The sequence below is a fragment of the Delphinapterus leucas genome, chromosome 3, assembly GCF_059928025.1.
Source record: "Delphinapterus leucas isolate spDelLeu-1000000601 "Yukka" chromosome 3, BTC_Dleu_Yukka2, whole genome shotgun sequence".
NCBI classification, from domain to species: Eukaryota; Metazoa; Chordata; class Mammalia; order Artiodactyla; family Monodontidae; genus Delphinapterus; species Delphinapterus leucas.
In genome coordinates, this window is record NC_143131.1 from 116,523,136 (window position 1) to 116,545,261 (window position 22,126).

At 38.8% G+C, this 22,126-nt stretch overlaps 1 protein-coding gene across 18 annotated transcripts in view; it reads right to left on the reverse strand.

Annotated features, from left to right (window-relative positions):
* Positions 1-22,126, reverse strand: part of FAM13B (family with sequence similarity 13 member B) — an 89,787-nt gene that overhangs the window by 61,776 nt on the left and 5,885 nt on the right. For 17 of the 18 annotated variants that reach the window (XM_022588876.3, XM_089909355.1, XM_089909354.1 and 14 more), the window contains exons 2-6: positions 11,618-11,784; positions 10,036-10,227; positions 9,388-9,600; positions 3,921-4,098; positions 3,468-3,609 (exon numbers count right to left, since the gene is read on the reverse strand). In XM_022588876.3, the coding sequence (XP_022444584.2) occupies positions 3,468-3,609; positions 3,921-4,098; positions 9,388-9,600; positions 10,036-10,192 (690 nt within the window). In that variant the 5' untranslated portion in view covers positions 10,193-10,227; positions 11,618-11,784. The remainder of the gene's footprint in view (positions 1-3,467; positions 3,610-3,920; positions 4,099-9,387; positions 9,601-10,035; positions 10,228-11,617; positions 11,785-22,126) is intronic. The other variant, XM_089909352.1, reaches the window with a different exon arrangement.

A 22,126-nucleotide genomic window follows, 5' to 3' on the forward strand; every position in this document is an offset into this window, starting at 1 on the left:
CCCGCGTACCGCAAAAAAAAAAAAAAAAAAAAAAAATAACAAAAAGACAACCTTCAGAATTGGAGAAAATATTTACAACCAATGTAACCGACAAGGGATTAATTTCCAAACTATACAAACAGCTCATACAGTGCAATATCAAAAAAAAAAAAAAAAAAAAAACCAACGGGCAGAAGATCTAAATAGGCATTTCTCCAAAGAATACATACAGATGGCCAACAGGCACATGAAAAAATGCTCAACATCGCTAATTATTAGAGAAATGCAAATCAAAACCACAGTGAGGTATTACTTCACTGCAGTCAGAATGGCCATCATCAAAAAGTCTACAAGAAATAAATGCTGGAGAGGGTGTGGAGAAAAAGGAACCCTTCTACAATGTTGGTGGGAATGTAAATTGGTACAGCCACTATGGAGAACAGTATGGAGGTTCCTTAAAAACTAAAAATAGTTACCATATGATCCAGCAGCCCCACTCTTGGGCATGTATCTGGAAAAGATGAAAACTCTAATTCGAAAAGATACATGCACCCTAATGTTCATAGCAGCACTATTTATAATAGCCAAAACATGGAAGCAATCTAAATGTCCATTGACAGATGAATGGATAAAGATGTGATAAACACACACACACACACACACACACACACACAGAGAGAGGAATATTACTCAGCCATAAAAAAGAATGAAATAATGCCATTTGCAGCAACATGGATGGACTTGGAGATTATCATAAGTGAAGTAAGCCAGAGAAAAACAAGTATCATGTGAAATCGTTTCTATGTAGAATCTTGAAAAAAAAAAAGATACAAATGAATGTATTTACAAAACAGATATAGACGCACAGACATAGAAAACAAACTTATGGTTACCAATGGGGGGGGATGCACAATAAATTAGGAGTTTGGGATTAACATGTACACACTACTATACATAAAATAGATAACCAACAAGGACCTACTGTATAGCACAGGGAACTATACTCAATATTTTGTAATGACCTATAAGGGAAAAGAATCTGAAAAAGAATAGCTACATAAATATATGTATAACTGAATCACTATGCTGTACATCTGAAACTAACACAATATTGTAAATCAACTATACTTCAATAAAAAACAAAACCAACCAACCAACCTAAGGAAGGTATAATCCCCAAATATTAAAAACACTTATCTATAAAAGTTCACAATAGTATAGAAACCCTTGTAAATAAAAGCTGGGCTACCCAGGAAATAAAACTCCTAATTCACATAATCTGAGCCAACACCTATGAGAATGAATGAAAATCTGTATGATAAACTTTCAAGAGATGCTACTTTATAGTTTAAGAACAAATGAAGGGATGTAATCCACTGTCCATCAATAAATAGCATAACCATATAATTAATCATCTAAACCTGGATACATTTGAGTGAAAAGAGGAGCAACTAATAACTACATTAGAAAGCAAATATAAACTAGGATGGGCTTCCTTGGTGGCACAGTGGTTGAGAGTCCGCCTGCCGATGCAGGGGACACGGGTTCGGGCCCCGGTCTGTGAAGATCCCACATGCCGCGGAGCGGCTGGGCCCGTGAGCCATGGCCGCTGAGCCTGCGCGTCCGGAGCCTATGCTCCGCAACAGGAGAGGCCACACAGTGAGAGGCCTGCGTACCACTAAGAAAAAACTAGGACTACTCTGAGAAAACCGGGATATACTATCACCTTTTCAAGTGGATACAGGTACTATGAATCAAATAAATTATATGTTACATCCATACAATAGGGAACTACACAGATGTTTAAAAAAACTAATATGTTCTCTACATTCCAATAAAACATCACCATGGGGCTTCCCTGGTGGCGCAGTGGTTCAGAGTCCGCCTGCCGATGCGAGGGACGCGGGTTCGTGCCCCGGTCCGGGAAAATCCCACATGCCGCGGAGTGGCTGGGCCCGTGAGCCATGGCCGCTGAGCCTGCGCGTCCGGAGCCTGTGCTCCGCAACGGGAGAGGCCGCAACAGTGAGAGGCCCGCATACCACAAAAAAAAAAAAAAAAAAAAAAAATCACCATGGTACACTGTTAACTGATTTTAAAAAATAAGGTGCAGAATAGTGTGTATGGTATGCTACTTTCCTGTTATAAAATACTTAGAGGAAATATTTACTTATATTTGCATAAATAAATTCTGGAAAAACACATAAAAAACAATGAGAGGAAGAGGGTGGGCATGGGTAAGAATAGGACATTTTACTGTGTACTTTACCTTGTTTATTTTTAACCAGGTGAATTATTAGTCATTAAAAAGAGGTAGCAGCCCCACTCCACACTCAAAATATAACATCAAAGGTTTTAATATAAAAGTTTGCTTGACAAATCATTTCACGTAAGTACAAAAGAAAAACCTCCAGATAGATCTATATCACGAATTCTAAACCTGAGAAGTCTGAATTAATGTGGCTTTACAGTCACTTACAATTAGTCAGAATCAATATTATCACTTCTTATAAAGAAGAAATTAGGGGCTTCCCTGGTGGAGCAGTGGTTAAGAATCCGCCTGCCGATGCAGGGGACACAGGTTCAAGCCCTGGTCCGGGAAGATCCCACATGCTGCAGAGCAACTAAGCCCGTGCGCCACAACTACTGAGCCTGCACTCTAGAGCCCGTGTGCCACAACTACCGAAGCCCGCATGCCTAGAGCCCATGCTCTTCAACAAGAGAAGCCACCACAGTGAGAAGCCCACGCATGGCAAAGAAGAGTAGCCCCCGCTCGCCACAACTAGAGAAAGCCCGCGCGCAGCAACGAAGTCCCAACGCAGCCAAAAATTAATTAATTAATTAATTTTAAAAAAGAAGAAACTAACTAGGATCCTTCTGCAGTCTCAACCGTCAAGGCATAGCAGTAACAACAAAATATAATGTTGTTTGAGAAATGGGTTTTAAATTCGAGGGTCACAAGATTTAAAACATGATCTGTAACCTAAACTATTACTCTTTTGATGCTTCCCATTAAGGACAATGTTTGCACTGCTATACTGACTTGGTACTTCAATCAAGAAAAACATTTTTAAGTTTCTGTCAACTTTGTATTCAACCTTTCTCTCTACCTTCTAATTCTCAACCTTTGCCTGCATTCCTCTATGCAAGCAGTTTCTTTGCAAAAACAAAAGCACACTATTCTTACAAAATAAACAATGCTTAATTTAACAGAAGAAAAACACAAAAACGTCCACAAAAGCTCTACCATACACTCTGGTTTCAATTACTTTTCCATATCCAAATTGACGACAAGAAGTTGTTCAGAAAAAAGATCACACTCATATACTACATGGATATATCACCTATGATTACATATAATAATCAAGAAAATTACTTCCAATTTAGTACTTAAAAATTCCACCTAAGTTTGGGCCAAGCCCTTAAGAGCAAATTCTTTATAAAGCAAAAACAACAAAAACTCCCTCCAAGTATATTTTAAATATTCTCACCTGTTCAGTAATTGAACTCAAATCATTAGATGAAAAATCTTCCTCTTCATTCTCAAAAAACTCATAGTAATTTTCCAGAAGTCCAGCCATTATCCTGCTCACTATTTCTTGTTCTTTCAGATCTTCCACATCTGTGTAAATACTAAGAATAAAAGTCCAAACTGAATTTAGAGTTCTTAAATCAATCACAGGTAAAGTTTGAAGACAACCAATGAGTCACTTTATAGACCTGAGCGATTTATGCCATCATTCTGTGCCTCAGTTTTCCCATCTGTAAAGCCTACCTAACTTGTACCCTGTTCACAGAAATGCTGGAAGGATTAATCAGATCTACTATAAAAAATAATGGTTCATCAAGCAACCTATGACCCTTGGGAGACAGTACAATGATTCTATTTCACAAATATATATATATATATTTTTAATCAAACAAAAATTTGTGAAAAAACTTACTGGAAGACATCTGGACCAAAGACAGCAGCCAAAGAGTTTGCAGACCAAATTTCTTCATGATGTGATGCTACATTGGCTAAAAATCTACACAGAAACTTTAACAAACTGTAATTAACAGGTGGAAGCTGTTGCAAGAGGAACCTCAACTTTCTTCCAAATTCATCTTCGTTATTATAATCTACAAAACATAATGACGGGTTTCTTTAATGAAGTAAAAGCAAAGCTCAGATATTTTGCCAGGTTCACATTGTTACACCCATATAACCATTTTACTATAACAATTACAAAACCTCTTCACTTTCTCTACTAGAGGCCAAATGCCTTAGGGCTTTGCATTTCACTTATTAAGTGGAAGAATTTGAGAAGGTACACAACGCCTCAACTGTTGAAGGATGTTTTCCTCATCTATTACTCACTGGCCCCAATACTGTATTTTTTTAAATTCTCATCATACTGTCTCTTGCATGACTGTACCTGTGTTTCCAAATTAGTTTCAACTCTAAGAAGTCAAAATGCACTGGCCAATATCAGTCAACACCAACCACTAATAAGCAAAGATGAGAAGCAATTTAAACAGCTAATACTATTAGAATGGAAGAAAAATCAAGGAAGGAACAGAATAAGAGACACTTTCTTCTTTTAACATTCTGAAAAGAACAACTAATTTCAGCAATATCAACACAACTAAATAAGAACGAATTCCACTTCTAAGTTGTTTTTCTCCTCTAAGTTGACATTGTTTCCTGTTTACCAAGTGAATTTTCAACTACCAGAAGCTAGGCCCTGTGTTTAGGTCAGTGAGTTTTCATTAACAGAAATTAGGCCTGTATCAACTCCCTGACTGGTGAGGGCCCCACTTAGGAGAAGTAATTTCTCAGAGTTACCCTCAAAATAAAGTAATTTATTGCTCCAATAGAGAAAGTTAACCCAATTATATTTCATTCTTTATTTTTCTCAAGGTTCTTAAAATTAAAAATTAATTCTTGGGGGAAAAAATTATTGATAAAAGGTTATGATCATAATATTGGCCATCTCTGCAAAATAACACAACTCTAGGATGTTTACAGGAAAGGCTATAGTCACATGAGTTTTACTTAAAATTTAAAATGCAACCAATAAGAACTCTTCGATATTTCATAATATTACCAACTGCCCAGGTACTTTGACTTTATAATTGGTTGCAACAGTCCTTGAATTAATGTTTTTTAGATTACTGTGACTACAATTGGTGGAAATTTTTAACAACCTAAATTTAGCAGAAAGGGATTATTTAAGAAAAATCACGTATATCAACTCAAAAAATATATGCAAGCAATTATCAAAATGATCACTACATCAACACTGACAAATTCTACATAACATCTTCTCTAGCTACATAGCACTTATCATCTAACATACCCTTGTATTTATTTTGCTTATCATCTATTTTTCATCTAACTCTCCTTACGCCCTTTTAGAATTTTTAGCTCTATGATGGCAGAGATTTTTAGCCGGTTTTGTTCACTTCTGCATTCCCATAATTTAGAACAGTGCCTGGCGCACAGCGGGAGTTCTATAAAAGTTAGCTGAAGAAGCTGAATAAATACACAATAACTGAAAAAAGATGCTGCCTTGATGAGGTGGTAAGATCGTGGGCTATACTGGTTTTACTTGAAATACTGTTCATGCTGCTTTACTTTTGTTAGTGAACATTTCTAGTATTCAAAAATATTTATACCTACCAGCCTCCTTCTAAAATATTTATATCTACCAGTCTTCAAATAAGGCAGAGGAGCATTTCCGTGTGTGTGTTTGTATTAAAAACACACCTGCTTAAATTTTTTTTTCCTTTTGAGCCTACTTCCTAGTTAGATCATAACCAGGAAAAATATATGTAGGTATCAAAGAAGATTCCCCTAAGAATTCTTTCAAGCATTTTAACAGTTTTGTAAATATTACAACAAATTCACAGAACTGTGAACTGTGTTTTCTACCAAAACATAATGTATAAGTAATTGGTGGACACACTATCATGGGCTAAACCAATGGTTGGTAACATCTGACAATGAATGGAATGGCTGTCATAGCTTGCGGGAAAGGGGTACTAGTGCTATCTAGTGGACAGAGGCCAGGGACTAAATATCTTAAAATTCAAGGATAGCCCCTATACGAAAGAATTATCCAGCCCCAAATATCAGGAGTGCCAACGTTGTGAAATCCTGGTCTAAATAAAGGATCAAACCACACCAGAAATGCCACTTTGCAATGTCCGGCTACCACAGAAAATGAAAACCACTTTTTAAAGAACACTAACTCGGGGACTTCCCTGGTGGTCCAGTGGTTGGGAATCCGCCTTCCAATGCAGGGGACGTGGGTTCGAGCCCTGGTCAGGGAACTTAGGATCCCACATGCCGCAGAGCAACTAAGCCTGCACGACGCAACTGAGACCTGACGCAGCCAAATAAACAAATAAATTTTAAAAAAATAATTAAAAAGGGGCTTCCCTGGTGGCGCAGTGGTTGAGAGTCCGCCTGCCAATGCCGGGGACACGGGTTCATGCCCCGGTCCGGGAAGATCCCACATGCCGCGGAGCGGCTAGGCCCATGAGCCATGGCCGCTGAGCCTGCGCGTCCGGAGCCTGTGCTCCGCAACGGGAGAGGCCACAACAGTGAGAGGCCTGCGTACCGCAAAATAAATAAATAAATAAATAAATAAATATATATAAAAATAAAGAACACTAACTCAAATGCAACTACATGCTGCCTCCATGATCTTAAAAGCATTAATCTCATATATTTGTGAACGTCAATTAAAATATTAACATAATAGTTGCCTACAATAAATGGAGAGAGGAACTTTTCCAGAGACCTAGACACCTTCCCAAAAGAATTACTGAAGGATGAGGAAATAGATTTTATCACAACAGGAATGCAAATATCACCTCAAGTACCGCCACACCTATCTGCATAGCTATTAAAGAAACAGGTGTATATATGGGTGTGTGTGCATGCATACATACCCATGCTAATGTTATATAAGTGGGGAATGGAGGAGAATGGTGGATTTCTTATAACAAATGGGCCACAAGCATTGTGCTTGCCTAAATTCCTTCACAGGTGAATGCTGACATGAGAATAATTAATTAGTAAGATATATATTGCAATTCCATAAATAACACAGTGCATGATGCTGTCATACTTTTAAATGAATACCAATCAAAATGACAATCCTACTGACAAAACAGCTTCTGATTGGTAGCATCAGTGAGAGGCAGTAAATTTATCATCATTAAATCTTATCCCACTTATTCATTTATAAATTTTCAATCAAAACTGAAAGATTATCTGATTCTTGGAACTTTTAAAGACTTGTCTACAATTCGCTAACACAGGGAAAATGGAACCCTAACACTATAAAAACAAAACGAATGTCTCTAGAGACACAAAAAGGGCTCAAAAAACTCTAACACATCAGTTTCATTATATATTTAAAGAATGCAAAGTGCTTTATTAGGTGACTAAATATAAACATTTGAAAAAATTCCTACTCCTAAGAAAAGAAATTTGAAATGGATTCAGAAATTCAGAACAAAAAAATATAGTATTTGTTGAGAGAGAAAAAGAGAAAAAGGTGACATTATTGATGACACTTCATTTTGAAACCTGTTCTTTGATCCAGGTGGCACGATAAAAAAACAAAACTGGGCTTCCCTGGTGGCGCAGTGGTTGAGAGTCCGCCTGCCAATGCAGGGGACACGGGTTCGTGCCCCAGTTCAGGAAGATCCCACATGCCGCGGAGCGGCTGGGCCCGTGAGCCATGGCCGCTGAGCCTGCGCGTCCAGAGCCTGTGCTCCGCAACAGGAGAGGCCACAACAGTGAGAGGCCCGTGTACCGCAAAAAAAAAAAAAAAAAAAAAAACTGAATCAGGCTAACCATTCCTGAATAGAGCAAGTACAAAGTGAGCCCTATCATCTAGCTGTACAGAGGAAAACATACATAAGAGGATCATAAAATACCTTTGTATTGACCTTTACACACAAATAAGAGGCATCCACTAATTCAGGCTCGTGTTTAAATTTAAGAAAAAGATGGATAAATACTCTCAAAAGGAAATCCCCCTTCTCTGCCCATGCACTGCTTAAGGATACACACAAACATACAAAAAGTCCAGCTCTGACAGCGATAGGGATTAAGGAAGTAGTTATAATTTTTTTAACATCACTGAATTTCTGTAGAAGCCCCAATTCAAAAAATTAAAGAGATTCCATAACACAAACAAAAGCCAGAAAAAATAATTTAAAAATCCAAGAAATGTATTATACAGCTGACCCTTGAACACAGGGGTTAGGCATGCCGACCTTCCACACCACTGAAAATCTGTGCATAACATTACAGCAGGCCCTCCATATCCACAGTTCTGCATGTGTGGATTCAACCAATTGCAGATCATGTAGTACTGTAGTACAAATTTATTGAAAAAATATGTATGTAAGTTCAAACCCATGTTTTTCAAAAGCCAACTGTATTATATGCCAACTTCATAAATTCTCCTATATAACGAAGCATGTCACTCCATTATGTACACATGAATACCAGTGAATACCATCTGGCTCAAGGAAAAGAAGCATCTCCTCACTTCTTGGTTCTTTTACCTTTCTGCATACCTCTACCTTTATTTTTCTTGTCCATCCCAGCTAAGTCCTATTTTTAGTCACCACCAAAAAACTAACCCAATAGAAACAAACCAATTTTTTTCTTTATTTGGCTTGTAGTCTGATGTCCAATTTGATATTTTATTTCCTTCAGGCAGGTGTCCAAGAACAAGCTTTAGGTATATTCCAAACTTAGAATCAAAGCTGTCTTCCGGTTTTTGCTAGGATGTTCTATCAAACCAAGGATAAACATAGTAACATCACCACTAACCAACAACACTGACTATTATGGGTCATTCTGCCACACATATATTTTTTCTTCTTCCTTTTCCCTCCTACTTTTTTTTTTTTTGCGGTACACAGGCCTCTCACTGTTGTGGCGTCTCCCGTTGCGGAGCACAGGCTCCGGACACTCAGGCTCAGTGGCCATGGCTCACGGGCCCAGCCGCTCCGCGGCATGTGGGGTCTTCCCGGACCAGGGCACGAACCCGCGTCCCCTGCATCGGCAGGCGGGCTCTCAAACCACTGCGCCACCAGGGAAGCCCTCTCTCCTACTCTTTGTTCTTGTCTCCTGCCTTTCCTCCTTCTCCTTATCACTATGTATCTTAGGCTTACTAAGACCAATCATAAAAAGTAAATAGCACTACAGGAATCTAAGAGGTTGCAATTCCCTTAACTAGATAATACAGCCCCAAAGAGCATATGTCCCCAAATGGGAACTTAAGAAATTAACCTCAGAATTACTATAATTACTGCTTACATGTCAAGATTTCTAAAAGGTAAAGACTTTGAAATTAAATGTTAAGCGACTGACTGATAAGATTCAAATTATGTTACCTTGAGAAAGCTGCATCAAGTGAATATGCAAACTGCCAGGGATAACAGGTTCAGGAAGTTCTTGAAGGAAAAACCTAAGAAGACTAATAGCCGAGGGAACATCTGCTTCCTTAACCAAATCCACCTCTTCTCCGCTGTCGTATCTCTGCCGAAGCCACTCCACTGTCTCAGCATTTCCATTGACTTGAAAAAGTCCTTGTTGCTCCAGACCTCCTACATTAGTTCAAGGCAAAAATTAAATTAGCTTCAACTTCAACTACCATATATATTCATTCTCCAATCAACTTAAAATATTCATACTTTGGGAAAGCCGTTCTTGGCTCCCCTGATTGTGCTAACCACCTTCAAACTACACATCTAGAAACGCATACTACCTCTGTCCTGAGGGATATTCTATTTTATCCCACCCCCTTATATCCATTAAAAATATCACTATCACCCCTCCCACTAAGATATGCTCTAAACTGGGCATTTCTGAGTATATGACTTTTAAGTAATAAAGACACACTAAAATGTTAAAAAGAATTTCCATTGTTTTTCCTCACTATATTTTGGACATTGAATACCGAAAAAAAAATCCAAGGTCAAAAATGGATAAGTTGTGTTTATTAAAACAAAGGCTAGCCCTCAAAGTAAGGAAATGTATACCATGTTCCTCAATATAGTCCACTACGTGGCGGACTATGAACGGAACCTCATTGTCTGGATGTCCTCCCTGCTGCAGCTCATCAAGTGGAATTCCAAATATTTTGTTAGCAAGAACGGAGTTGCAGTTATTCAAGGAAGGGGAGGAGCTCTTCCTCATATCTTTTTTGCAGCCAGAAATCAAAGCTGTCTTTTCTGCCAAATAAAAGAAAAAAAAAAAAAAAGACTATAATGATTAACAGGTGGCAATATGACTAAATACATTAAAGAAAAAGGCTTTACACCTGAATGTGTTGTCTATTAAATATGTTCCAGTTACCAGGCCCATAGTGTGCTCTACAAATGAAGCTCAATACAATCATCTAAGCATTTTCTCTACCATGTGAAGTTAGTTCTGAGTGTTCCCTTTAGCGTTTGTATATTTACCAAACAATGGCAAAACTGATCATTAAACTTCCGCAGAGGACGTTAATATCTCAAAGACAAAGAAAGGGGCAAATTTTGCTCCAACAGGACCTTACTGACCAAGCTTATTAACAACATGAGTAAAAAGCCAAACCTAATCATTTCTGGACTCTGCTCTATGAAGGTCATCTAACCACTCAATTCATAAGCACCCAAAGAGGAGAGAATCATTTTTTAAAAAATGATGGGCTAATAAGGACAAGATTAACCAGTTCTTATTTCTACATGACAGAGCAGCCATAATATGTTTTTATAAACAAAGGAAATTTTTCAGTTCTAGGCATCAACCTTCAATGAAAATGTTCTTTTATCAATCCTGCTGTTTCATAATTATTCAAAAGAAAAACTTCCATAGCCTGGCTAGTTCAGAAGAAATAAATAATTTGTCTTTGCAAGAATTGTGATCAATAAAGAAGCAGTGGGAGAAAACAATGTTTCCAATTTATGAAGCATCAAAGAACAAGTACAGTAATCTCAAAAAAAATGCATTTTCTAAAATAATCATTTATGGGAATTCCCTGGAGATTCAGTGGTTAGGACTCCATGCTTCCACTACAGGGGGCACAGGTTCGATCCTTGGTCAGGGAACTAAGATCCCACAAGCTGTGCGGCATGGCCAAAAAAAAATTTTTAATAAATAAATAAAAATAAAATAATCATTTATTATTTTATGTGGGGGAAGGAGTATTTTTAAAGGAAAGGAAAACTTTTTTCAAAGTTGATAATGAACAAAATGGGCTTTTTTCATCACCTCAGAGAAACAATTCCTTTCATACTACAAGAGAAAGGTAACAGAGCAGAAAAAAAAAAAAGCTCAATATTCTAAAGTTTATACAAATAAGGTCCATATGTATAACAGGTGTACCTACTGGATCAAGAGACATCGTGACTGGAAAACAAATCCATCTAACTTATAGAAACAGTAGAAATTAACTTAGGGGCAGCAAAATGCCATAAATTTAAATAGTTTTAGACAAGCAAAATCCATTCTTTAACACATCTGATGCCAGCTAATAACTATAAAACCTTAAGTTAATAATCCAATAGCAGCAATAGTAGATAAACTCCAAAATCTCTGTGGATATATAAGTATGGGATAGTTACCATTGTGGAAACTTACCTTTGAGTACTTAAACACCTAAGTTTAAAAAATGGTTTCTGCACCAGCTACCCTCACTGAGCAAGCATTCTTTTGTCATTTATGGCTGTTTGAGATTATGGCAGAAGATCAGCCTGTAGTTCCTCATTGAAGAAACACAGAACTCGATCAGTACTTCAGCAGTTAATCTAGAAAAAAAAAACAGTTCTTTTAATTTCCCACAACATCTTTAACTGTGAGAAGAGACTAGAATAAGCAGTGAAGTCCATTTAGGAAGGTCCCTATAATGAAAAGCATTCTTCTGCCTAAAAGATCTGTCTGTGACCTAGTTAGAGGCAAAACCTTGCACAAGCTTTCAAATTATGATGGCTAACCTGGGTATGAATCTTTCTGCTAAAGATAAACAAATAAAGGAACTGCATCTTCAGGGACTACACCATTCTAATAATCCATTTTTCCTCAATGGACCCTTCATTTGTACACACACACACATCCCATCTAGTTCTATTCCATCCTCATATACTCAGAACTAAACATGGAAGCATTTTTAGGTCAAAGAGTGGAAGACATGAGTTTAAGCTTGGAACTACACTTATATACTTTACTCTTTTCTCTGTATACAACAAATATTTTGTTAACAAGAACACAGTTGTCTGAGCTTTCTAATTTGGAGAGGCAATAATAGCACATGATGGAAAAGAACTAGAAAGGCACATATTCAAGTATCACCTCCATCATTCTGTAGATGTGATCCTGAACAGCTTCCATGTCTCTAAGCCTAGGTTTCCTTATATAAAATAACACCTAAACACATGTTACATTTCACTGAGAAAATACATGCATGCATTAGAAAGAGAATCAGTTTCCTTCTCTTATTTACATAATGTTAAAAGACCAGCAAAACAGGCCGGGAAGAGACAGGAGAGAGGCGAAAACCTGTTCGGCAGTATGTTTAATATTTGGTCTCATCTTCTGTAAGTTCTAATAGTCTATTTAAAATCTAACAAGCTCAGTAAACTGCAAGATTCTGCTCAAGAGGCTTCAGGTAAGCAGAAGAGTATTATCATTCAGTGTGGTTTTCAAAAATGTCTTAATAGTTACATACACCTCTAGGAGGAACATTAAAAACCAAGGGGAAGGAAAACCGCATTCCCACAACAAATCTTTAGTAGATGATTACTTCCAAAACATCCTGAAATGCCTGCTAAAACATGTAGTCTATTCATGTGAAAAACAACTTCAAAGTTTATATAAGATCCTTTAGGGAGGTTAACTTCAGGGATAAGACGTTTAATGAACTTACATTAAAAGTCAGGTTGATTACCTCATGACATAAAGGAAAAGGGATCTTCTTGATGTACAATAAATGAAGACTCATTAGAAGACTTTGTCAAAGGCAAGTTCTAGGGACTTCCCTAGTGGCCCAGTAGCTAAGACTCCGCGCTCTCAATGCAGGGGGCCTGGGTTCGATCCTTGGTCAGGGAACTAGATCCCACATGCCGCAACTAAAGATCCCGCATGCCTTCAATGACGATCCCATGTGCTGCAACTAAGACCCCACGCAGCCAAATAAATATATTTTTTTAAATGGCAAGTTCTATATCACAAAAATGGCTACTCAGGTTTAGTGTACTTGTTAGTGAAACCAGAACCAGTTATCTCATCCTGTGTTTTCTACTACTCCCAACCTCTAAGCAAACAATCTGAAAAGCACATCTTTCCTAAGGCAATGCTGGGTAGGAATCCATGAGTTCATCAGTACAAATTCGTCCTTACTACTAGAAAAACAAAGGGCATCATCATGATGATGAAAACAGCAGCAGCGAACATTAAATGAGCAATTACTGATACTATGTGCCAGGCATTTCTATGCACTTTACATGTATTGATACGGTATTATGACTTATTTTAATGAGACACTGCATAGAGGCTCAACAATTTAACCACAGTTCACCCAGCTAATAAGGGTCAGAGGCAGAATCTGAATCCAGGGAGTGTAACTCCTAAAGTCCTTGCTCTTTATTACTATACTATACTATCACTCCGTGTAAATTCTGACGATTTAAAGTACCACAGACTCTCACATTTTATCACTCAAACTGACCACAGAGTCTTATATATATTTTAGGAGGCCATTCATTCATAGCTTGCTAAAAGGTACTTTTGTTTTGTTTTGTTTGTTTTGTTGTTGTTGTTTTGCTAAAAAGCACTTTTAAAGCATGCCTATGGTCCAAGCCCTTGCAGCCAACGACTGTTCACTTCAGACCTCTATCCAGAGAACACTGCTGAAGGCATTCAGACTACAGTGGCCCAAAATAACATTCCTGCAAAATGCAAAGTTGTTTCTGACATGATTTAGTACTGCTTCCTGTCCCTTTTCAGAGCTTAAATCATGTAAATATTTCCTTTATATGTGTACTAGGTTGAATGAAGTGTCTCCCCAAAACTCATGTCCACCTGTAACATCAAAATGTGACCTTATTTGAAAATAGGATCTTTGCAAATGTAATTAGTTAAGGATATCAAGATGAAATCACCTTGATTTAGGGGAGTCCTTAATCCAATCACTAGTGTGCTTATAAGAAGGAGACAGGACACACAGAGGGGAAGAAGGCCATGTGAAGACAAAGGCAGAAATTGAGTTATGCTGTCAAAAGACAAGAAATGCCAGGAGCCACCAAAAGATGGAAGAGTCAAGGAAGAATTCTCCCTTCAGAAGGAGCATGACCCTGCCCACACCTTGATTTTAGACTTCTGGCCCCCTGATCTGTGAGAGAAATTTTTCTACTATTCTAGAGTCACCCCATTTTTAGTAATTTATCATGGAAGCCCTAGAAAACTAATGCAACATCTAAACTACAATATCCCATTTTTGAAGAAAAGAAAAATGGAAAAGAAAATAGCAGCAGGTCAGGTACCACAGAAAAATATGCCAAAGAGATCTGATGAAATGTCTGAACAGATACAGTCAATAATATGCAAACAAAGCAGTTAATTAAAGGCTTGACACAAGAGAATACAATGTGCAGACTTTCAAAATAACCAAGGATTTCTGAAAGCATAATTTTATTATAAATCAAAACAGCAAAATCATTTTAAATACAAGTGACGGTTGCCTAGCATGGTGGTACTGACAACAAATAAGAAACCATTTTGAATTTTATATCACATACTTTACCATGAGACAAGAGTGATAAAAAATAATGCAATTAAATACCAATTATCAATAAGCTGACTAATGGGAACATTCAGGAAAGTGTACCTTCGTATACTAGCTATCAACCTGAGTTCTGCGAAGGCTCAAAATACTTCTACACTCCATTCATATACATATGGTTACATGTACATATATATCAGGGGTCCCCAACCCTGGTTAGGAACCAGGCCACACAGCAGGAGGTGAGTGGCAGTCGAGCGAGCGAAGCTTCATCTGCCGCTTGCCACTGCTCCCCATTGCTCACATTACCTCCTGAACTATACCCTCATCGCTCACATTACCGCCTGAACCATACCCACCCCCGCACCATGGAAAAATTGTCTTCCACGAAACCGGTCCCTGGTGCCAAAAAGGTTGGGGACCGCTGATATACATGACAGCAACAAACACACCTTTCTTAACAGCAAAGAATCTTTAAGTCTTAAGTATCAGGACTTCCTGGTGGTGCAGTGGTTAAGAATCTGCCTGCCAATGCAGGGGACACGGGTTCGAGCCCTAATTCCAGAAGATCCAATGTGCCGCGGAGCAACAAAGCCCGTGCACCACAACTACTGAGCCTGCACTCTAGAGCCTGTGAGCCACAACTACTGAGCCCAGGCACCACAACTACTGAAGCCCTTGAACTCTAGGGCCCGTGCTCCGCAACAAGAGAAGCCACAGCAATGAGAAGCCCGCACACCGCAACGAAGAGTAGCCCCCACTCACTGCAACTAGAGAAAGCCCACATGCAGCAACGAAGACCCAACACAGCCAAAAACAAATAAATAAAATAAATTTTAAAATGTGTTTAAAAAGAAAAGTCTTAAGTATCTAATAAAATTAGTAGTGACAGTTTTTTTTAAAGGATATAACACCAACATCAAAACCACGGATAACAGTAGATAGCATTAACTGAGCTATTACTGAGCCAGGAACTACCTTAAGGGCTTTAAATATATTAATTCATTTAATCCTTACAACAATCCTATGGAAGTACATACTTTCATTATATTCATTTCACTGATGAGAAAATTTAAAAGCACTGAGAACTTTTGGGGGTGATGGAAATGTTCTATGTCATGATTGTGGTAGTGGTGGTTACATGCTTAATACACTTGTCAAAACTTATTAAACTAAACATTTTAAATTGGTGAATGTGATTGTATATAAATTACACTTCAATAAAGCAGAAAAAATTAAAAAGAGAAAACTCACATGAATAAAGGCATAGCATCATTTTAATAGATTAACTATTGAATATTAAACTATTTTTATTATAAAATATATTTTAAAATATGCTTTTCCATCCACAAAAGGAAAATAAAATATTTCTTTTTTTTAAAATGTATTTGTTGTGGTTTTTTTAACTATTTATTTATTTATTTATAGTTGCAGTACGCGGGATTTGTTTGCTGCACACGGGATCCTTTAGTTGCAGCACGCAGGATCGTTAGTTGCGGCACATGAGATCTAGTTTCCTGATCCGGGATCAAACCCGGGCCCCCTGCATTGGGAGGCGGAGTCTTAGCCACTGGACCACCAGGGAAGTCCCCCAAAATATAATATTTTTTTAACCACATTTCAAGAACCAATCCTGTTTGGCCCTTCTATGCTATCTAGCACATCCAGAAATTACTACAATTTCTATACAGCATAACTAAAAAAAAAAAAAGAATAAAACGCTGAAGACTTTATAAATTTTAACACTAGCTGAAAGTCTTCTCAGAGCAAATAATTTTACAAAACAGTATAATGGTAATAAGAGTAGATCTGGGGCTTCCCTGGTGGCGCAATGGTTGAGAGTCCGCCTGCCGATGCAGGAGACACAGGTTCGTGCCCCGGTCCGGGAGGATCCCACATGCCGCGGAGCGGCTGGGCCCGTGAGCCATGGCCGCTGGGCCTGTGCGTCCGGAGCCTGTGCTCCGCAATGAGAGAGGCCACAACAGTGAGAGGCCCACGTAAAGAAAAAAAAAAAAAAGTAGATCTGCACTATACTAGTAAACTTTGATCATTTTACAAATAAAACAACCTGTGGTAAGAGGGGTACCTGCAAAACTAAATTATCACTTTCATGTAAAATTGTTCTACCTTCAAACTGAATAGAAAGGAAAAAGAAAAGTCACTTTTGCCCAAAATGCTTTTGACAAAATAGGGATACAATTCACACAGAAAAGTTTAAAAGAGCTACCTCAATCATCAATGATCGCTAAAACAGGACTTCCCTAGTAGTACAGTGGCTAAGACTCCACACTCCCAATGCTGGGGGCCTGGGTTTGATCCCCGGTCAGAGAACTAGATCCCACATGCTGCAACTAATGGAGTTCATATGCCACGACTAAGAGTTCGCATGCCGCAACTAAGACCCAGCGCAGCCAAATAAATAAATACTTTTTTAAAAATTGCTAAAACAAAACAAAAACAAAGAAAGCGCTATCACTAGTATAAAAAGAGGGAAAAGCCAAGAGGGAGCTGAGTCTCAATAAAGATGGTAAACTTTAGGAACAGAGATAATGTACCCCTGCTCCATACATTCATCTTTTCATTAATAAGCTCTAAGCAATTTATCAAACAAAGGAAAAGGCACTTCTTTCATTCTGACTGAACAAGGATGGTACTACAAAATTTGCCAGTATGCTAAATCTGTGGTTCCCTCCTGGCCTGAGAAACTGACAAGGCATCAATCTGTCTGAATGCTTAACAGTACCAAGCAAACAGAAAAGTTAAACAAACATCTCAACAGCGTATAAACTTATCTGTCAAATGCCCATAGATGCTACTATGATCAGGAAAATACCAAGTCATTTATATCTACTATTAAATTCATTTGAAAAAGAATAGATACAAGTATATGTATAAGTGAATCACTTTGCTGTACACCTGAAACTAACACAACAGTGTTAAACAACTATACTGCAACATAAAATTAAAAGTTAAAAAATAAATTCGTATTGACTTTGGCCTTAAGTAATTTATCAAAGTATATATAACTAAAAGTGAATTCAGGACTAGAAAGTTTGCTTGCTTGCTTATTTATTTATATATGTATGTATGTATGTATTTATGGCGGCGTTGGTATTTATTTATGTATGTATGTATTTATGGCTACGTTGGTATGTATGTATGTACGTATGTGTGTATGTATTTATGGCTGCGTTTGGTCTTCATTGCTGCGCACGGGCCCTCTCTAGTTGCAGCGAGCGGGGGCCACTCTTCGTTGCAGTGCGCGGGCTTCTCCTTGCGGTGGTTTCTCTTGCTATGGAGCACAGGCTCTAGGGCATGCAGGCTTCAGTAGTTGTGGCATGCGGGCTCACCAGTTGTGGCCCGCGGGCTCTAGAGTGCAGGCTCAGTAGTTGCAGCGCACGGGCTTAACTGCTCCACGGCATGTGGGATGCTCCCAGACCAGGGCTCGAACCTGTATCCCCTGCACTGGCAGATGGATTCTTAACCACTGCGCCTCCAGGGAGGTCCCAGGACTAGAAAGTTTTTAAAGCAAGCTCTAATACTCAAAAGTTGAGGAATTTCTTTGCCTTAAAAAACAAAAAAAAGATTATAAAGTATTTATCACAACAATTATTACCCCTGTGCCTGAGGATTTGTTCATCTGTGCGCACTTTAACATACTTCTTGAGGGACCAATCCTCCTCCATGGTGATTCCACAAAACTACAATGAGCAATGAATCAAGTATATTTTGTATAACTACACTCCCCAAATCATGGTACTAGATACAGCACATATATTTTGCAGATTGCAACTCACTAAACAAAACATTTCACCTTGAGACAGCTCACTTATCCCTCTTTTATGCAAAGTATTCAGGCAAGGGTTTCATGGCCACAGTCAATTATTTTATAAACTCCCATGATTTCAAGCTTTCAAAGCAAAACAAAAGTAATAAAGCCAAAGAGAGATAAAATCCCCTGTAACTAAGTCCCTTTATTCTCCTCACTGATATCCTCATCAAATCTAACCTGAATTCCCCTGCACAAAATTCCTCAACTGTTTTCCAATGCCTAGAGCCCTGGGCTCTAAATTTTTTGAACAGGAAAAAGATTATGCGCATACCTGTCATATATGTATGTGTATATCTAAAGCAGAATAGCGAATACCCTAGTATATTATGCACATAATAAACATACAGAAAAATAACATTTTAACAAATCCCTGGCAGTCCTGGCAGTGATTAGGGCTCCACTGCAAGGGGCACGGGTTGGATCCCTGGTTGGAGAACTAAGATCCCACATGCCTCATGGCGTGGCAAAAGAAAAAAAAATTGAACATTAAAAATAAACAGAAACAGGGCTTCCCTGGTGGCACAACGGTTAAGAATCCGCCTGCCAATGCAAGTGACACAGGTTCGAGTCCTGGTCCGGGAAGATCTCACATGCCACAGAGCAACTAAGCCCATGCGCCACAACTACTGAGCCTGTGCTCTAGAGCCCGTAAGCCACAACTACTGAAGCCTAGAGCCCGTGCTCCGCAACAAGAGAAGCCACTGCAATGAGAAGCCCGCACAGCGCAACGAAGAGTAGCCCCCACTCGCCAGAACTAGAGAAAGCCCACGTGCAGCAACAAAGACCCAACTCAGCCAAAAATATATAAATAAATAAATTTATTTTAAAAATAAATAAAATAAAAAATAAGTAGAAACATAAATTTTATTCCTCCACCTACACACACATTTTTATAGGTCATCCTGCCCATTCAAAGTGCCAGCACCTCACTTTTGAGACCAGTGACCTACAGCACTGGTTTCCTAACTTCATCTGGGGATGGGGAGAGTTTTGTTCAATATACAGATATTCAATATACAGCCACAACCTCAATCTAGCATCCATGAGAGCCTGGCCTGGGCTCTCTGTATGTTTAATAAGCTCTTTGGGTGATTACAATACATACAAAGTTTTAAGAACCTCTGACGTACACAGTAAACTGCAAACTCTATTACGTGGTGTACAAGTACTTCACCTACCAGTAAAATCTTCTTCCCTGCCACTCCTACACCTCACTCTACTCTCCAACAATGCTTAACTACTTGAAATTCACAATCCACATCTCCCAAGCTGTGCACATTGTTTTCTGTCTTGGAGCCCTAACTCAACACCATGTCCAATTCCATCTTGTTCACCAAACTTCCATCCACCATCAAGTCTCAACTCCAGCTTCCTCTGTCAAACCTTCCCTGACTTCCTGAAGCAGACAGTTCTCCTTCCTTTTGCTCCTAAGTTATCTCTTACCTTTTTAGCAAACATCCCATAGAATCTAAAAATGTCTTTTTCAAAAGAGAGGATCCTTGTAGGTAGGAACCCTGTCATTTCATCTTTGTAACACCTCTGTATCATCTTTGTATTGCCTCATACAATCCCTAACACATAATTTAATGTTTAAAATGTATGTTGAGGGACTTCCCTGGTGGCACAGTGGTTAAGACACTGTGCTCCCAATGCAGGCCATCTGGGTTAGATCCCACATGCATGCCGCAACTAAGGAGCCCAGCTGTCGCAACAAAGACCCGACGCAACAAAATAAATAAATAAAATAAAATATATGTTGATTAAAGACATAAATAAGAAGCAAACAATACTGACTATTCAAATTTAAGAAGATTAACAAGAGGAGAACACATCCTTAAGTGATTAAAAACTAAATAAATACACTTCTATATATACATGGTACATATATACACTACCAAATGTAAAATAGCTAGCTAATGGGAAGCAGCCGCATAGCACAGGGAGATCAGCTCCGTGCTTTGTGACCACCTAGAGGGGTGGGATAGGGAGGGTGGGAGGGAGATGCAAGAGGGAGGGGATATGGGGATATATGTATATGTATAGCAGATTCACTTTGTTACACAGCAGAAACTAACACAACATTGTAAAACAATTATACTCCAATAAAGATGTTTAAAAAAAACAAAAAACATCAAAAGTGGCTGCCATATCTACTCCCAGCAATAACCAAAGATAATCAAATCAAGAAAGGAAAGCACTTTATAACAACTTTATTTATTTATTTTTGGCTGCATTGGGTCTTCGTTGCTGCACGCATGCTTTCTCTGGTCGCTTCAAGCTGGGGCTACTCTTCATTGCAGTGCACGGGCTTCTCATTGAAGTGGCTTCTCTTGTTGCAGAGCACACTCTCTAGGCACGCGGGCTTCAGTAGTTGCAGCACGTGGGCTCAGTAGTTGTGTCTCGCGGGCTCTAGGGCACAGGCTCAGTAGTTGTGGCGCACAGGCTTAGTTGCTCTGCGGCATGTGGGATCTTCCCGGACCAGAGCTCGAACCCATGTCCCCTGCATTAGCAGGTGGCAGATTCTTAACCACTGCGCCTCCAGGGAAGCCCCTATAACAACTTTAAATGGAGTATAATCTATAAAAATATTGAAACACTATGTTGTACATCTGGAATGTATAATAATAATAATATAAATATTAAAAACAAATCATATTGTAAATCAACGATAATTTTTAAAAAATTATGGAAAGGAACTATGATTTATGGAATACCTGTAAGTACTTCACAAGTTATTTCTCATACCTACAAGAATGCTATGAGGCAGGCACTATTCCCGTTTTACATGTACTGTGAGCCTCAAGTCACTGAGCTAAACTTCAATATTTGTAAATGGTGATGCTAGAATGTGCTGCTGGATCTAACTGCAAATCTTTCTAATGACAGTAACTTAAGTCTTAAGAAACCAGAACAATAAAAAGCAGTATTACAAAGGCAAAAAGAACTCCTCTCACATTTACTTGTAAATCAGCCACAATTCTGATTCAAATAGCCAAGGAGGGCTTCCCTGGTGGCGCAGTGGTTGAGAGTCCACCTGCCGATGCAGGGGACACGGGTTCGTGCCCCAGTCCGGGAAGATCCCACATGCCACGGAGGGGCTAGGCCCATGAGCCATGGCCGCTGAGCCTGCGCGTCCGGAGCCTGTGCTCCGCAACGGAAGAAGCCACAACAGTGAGAGGCCCACATACTGCAAAAAAAAAAAAAAAGCCAAGGAAACCATAATGTACCTAAAGTTAGTCTCCAAGGTAGATAAACTTCCCCAAAGGATGAAGGATGACCTTTTGAGATATTCATCGGTCAGATGTAGAGTTTTAGAAGGTTCACATATCAGTGCATGAAAAACAGGTAAGAGTGGTAGAGGGATGTTTAATCTAACTCATGAAAGTATAAGAAAAGGTGACACTTTAAATGCTGTCTCCTGATGAAAGGGTAAGCTTGTAATGTGCTGGAGCAAGCTGGCTCCCAACAGGTTCCTTTACCCCACATTCACTCCAAGGTCACTGGTCACTACTCTAGCATGATCTTCTATTAAGTCAAAGTG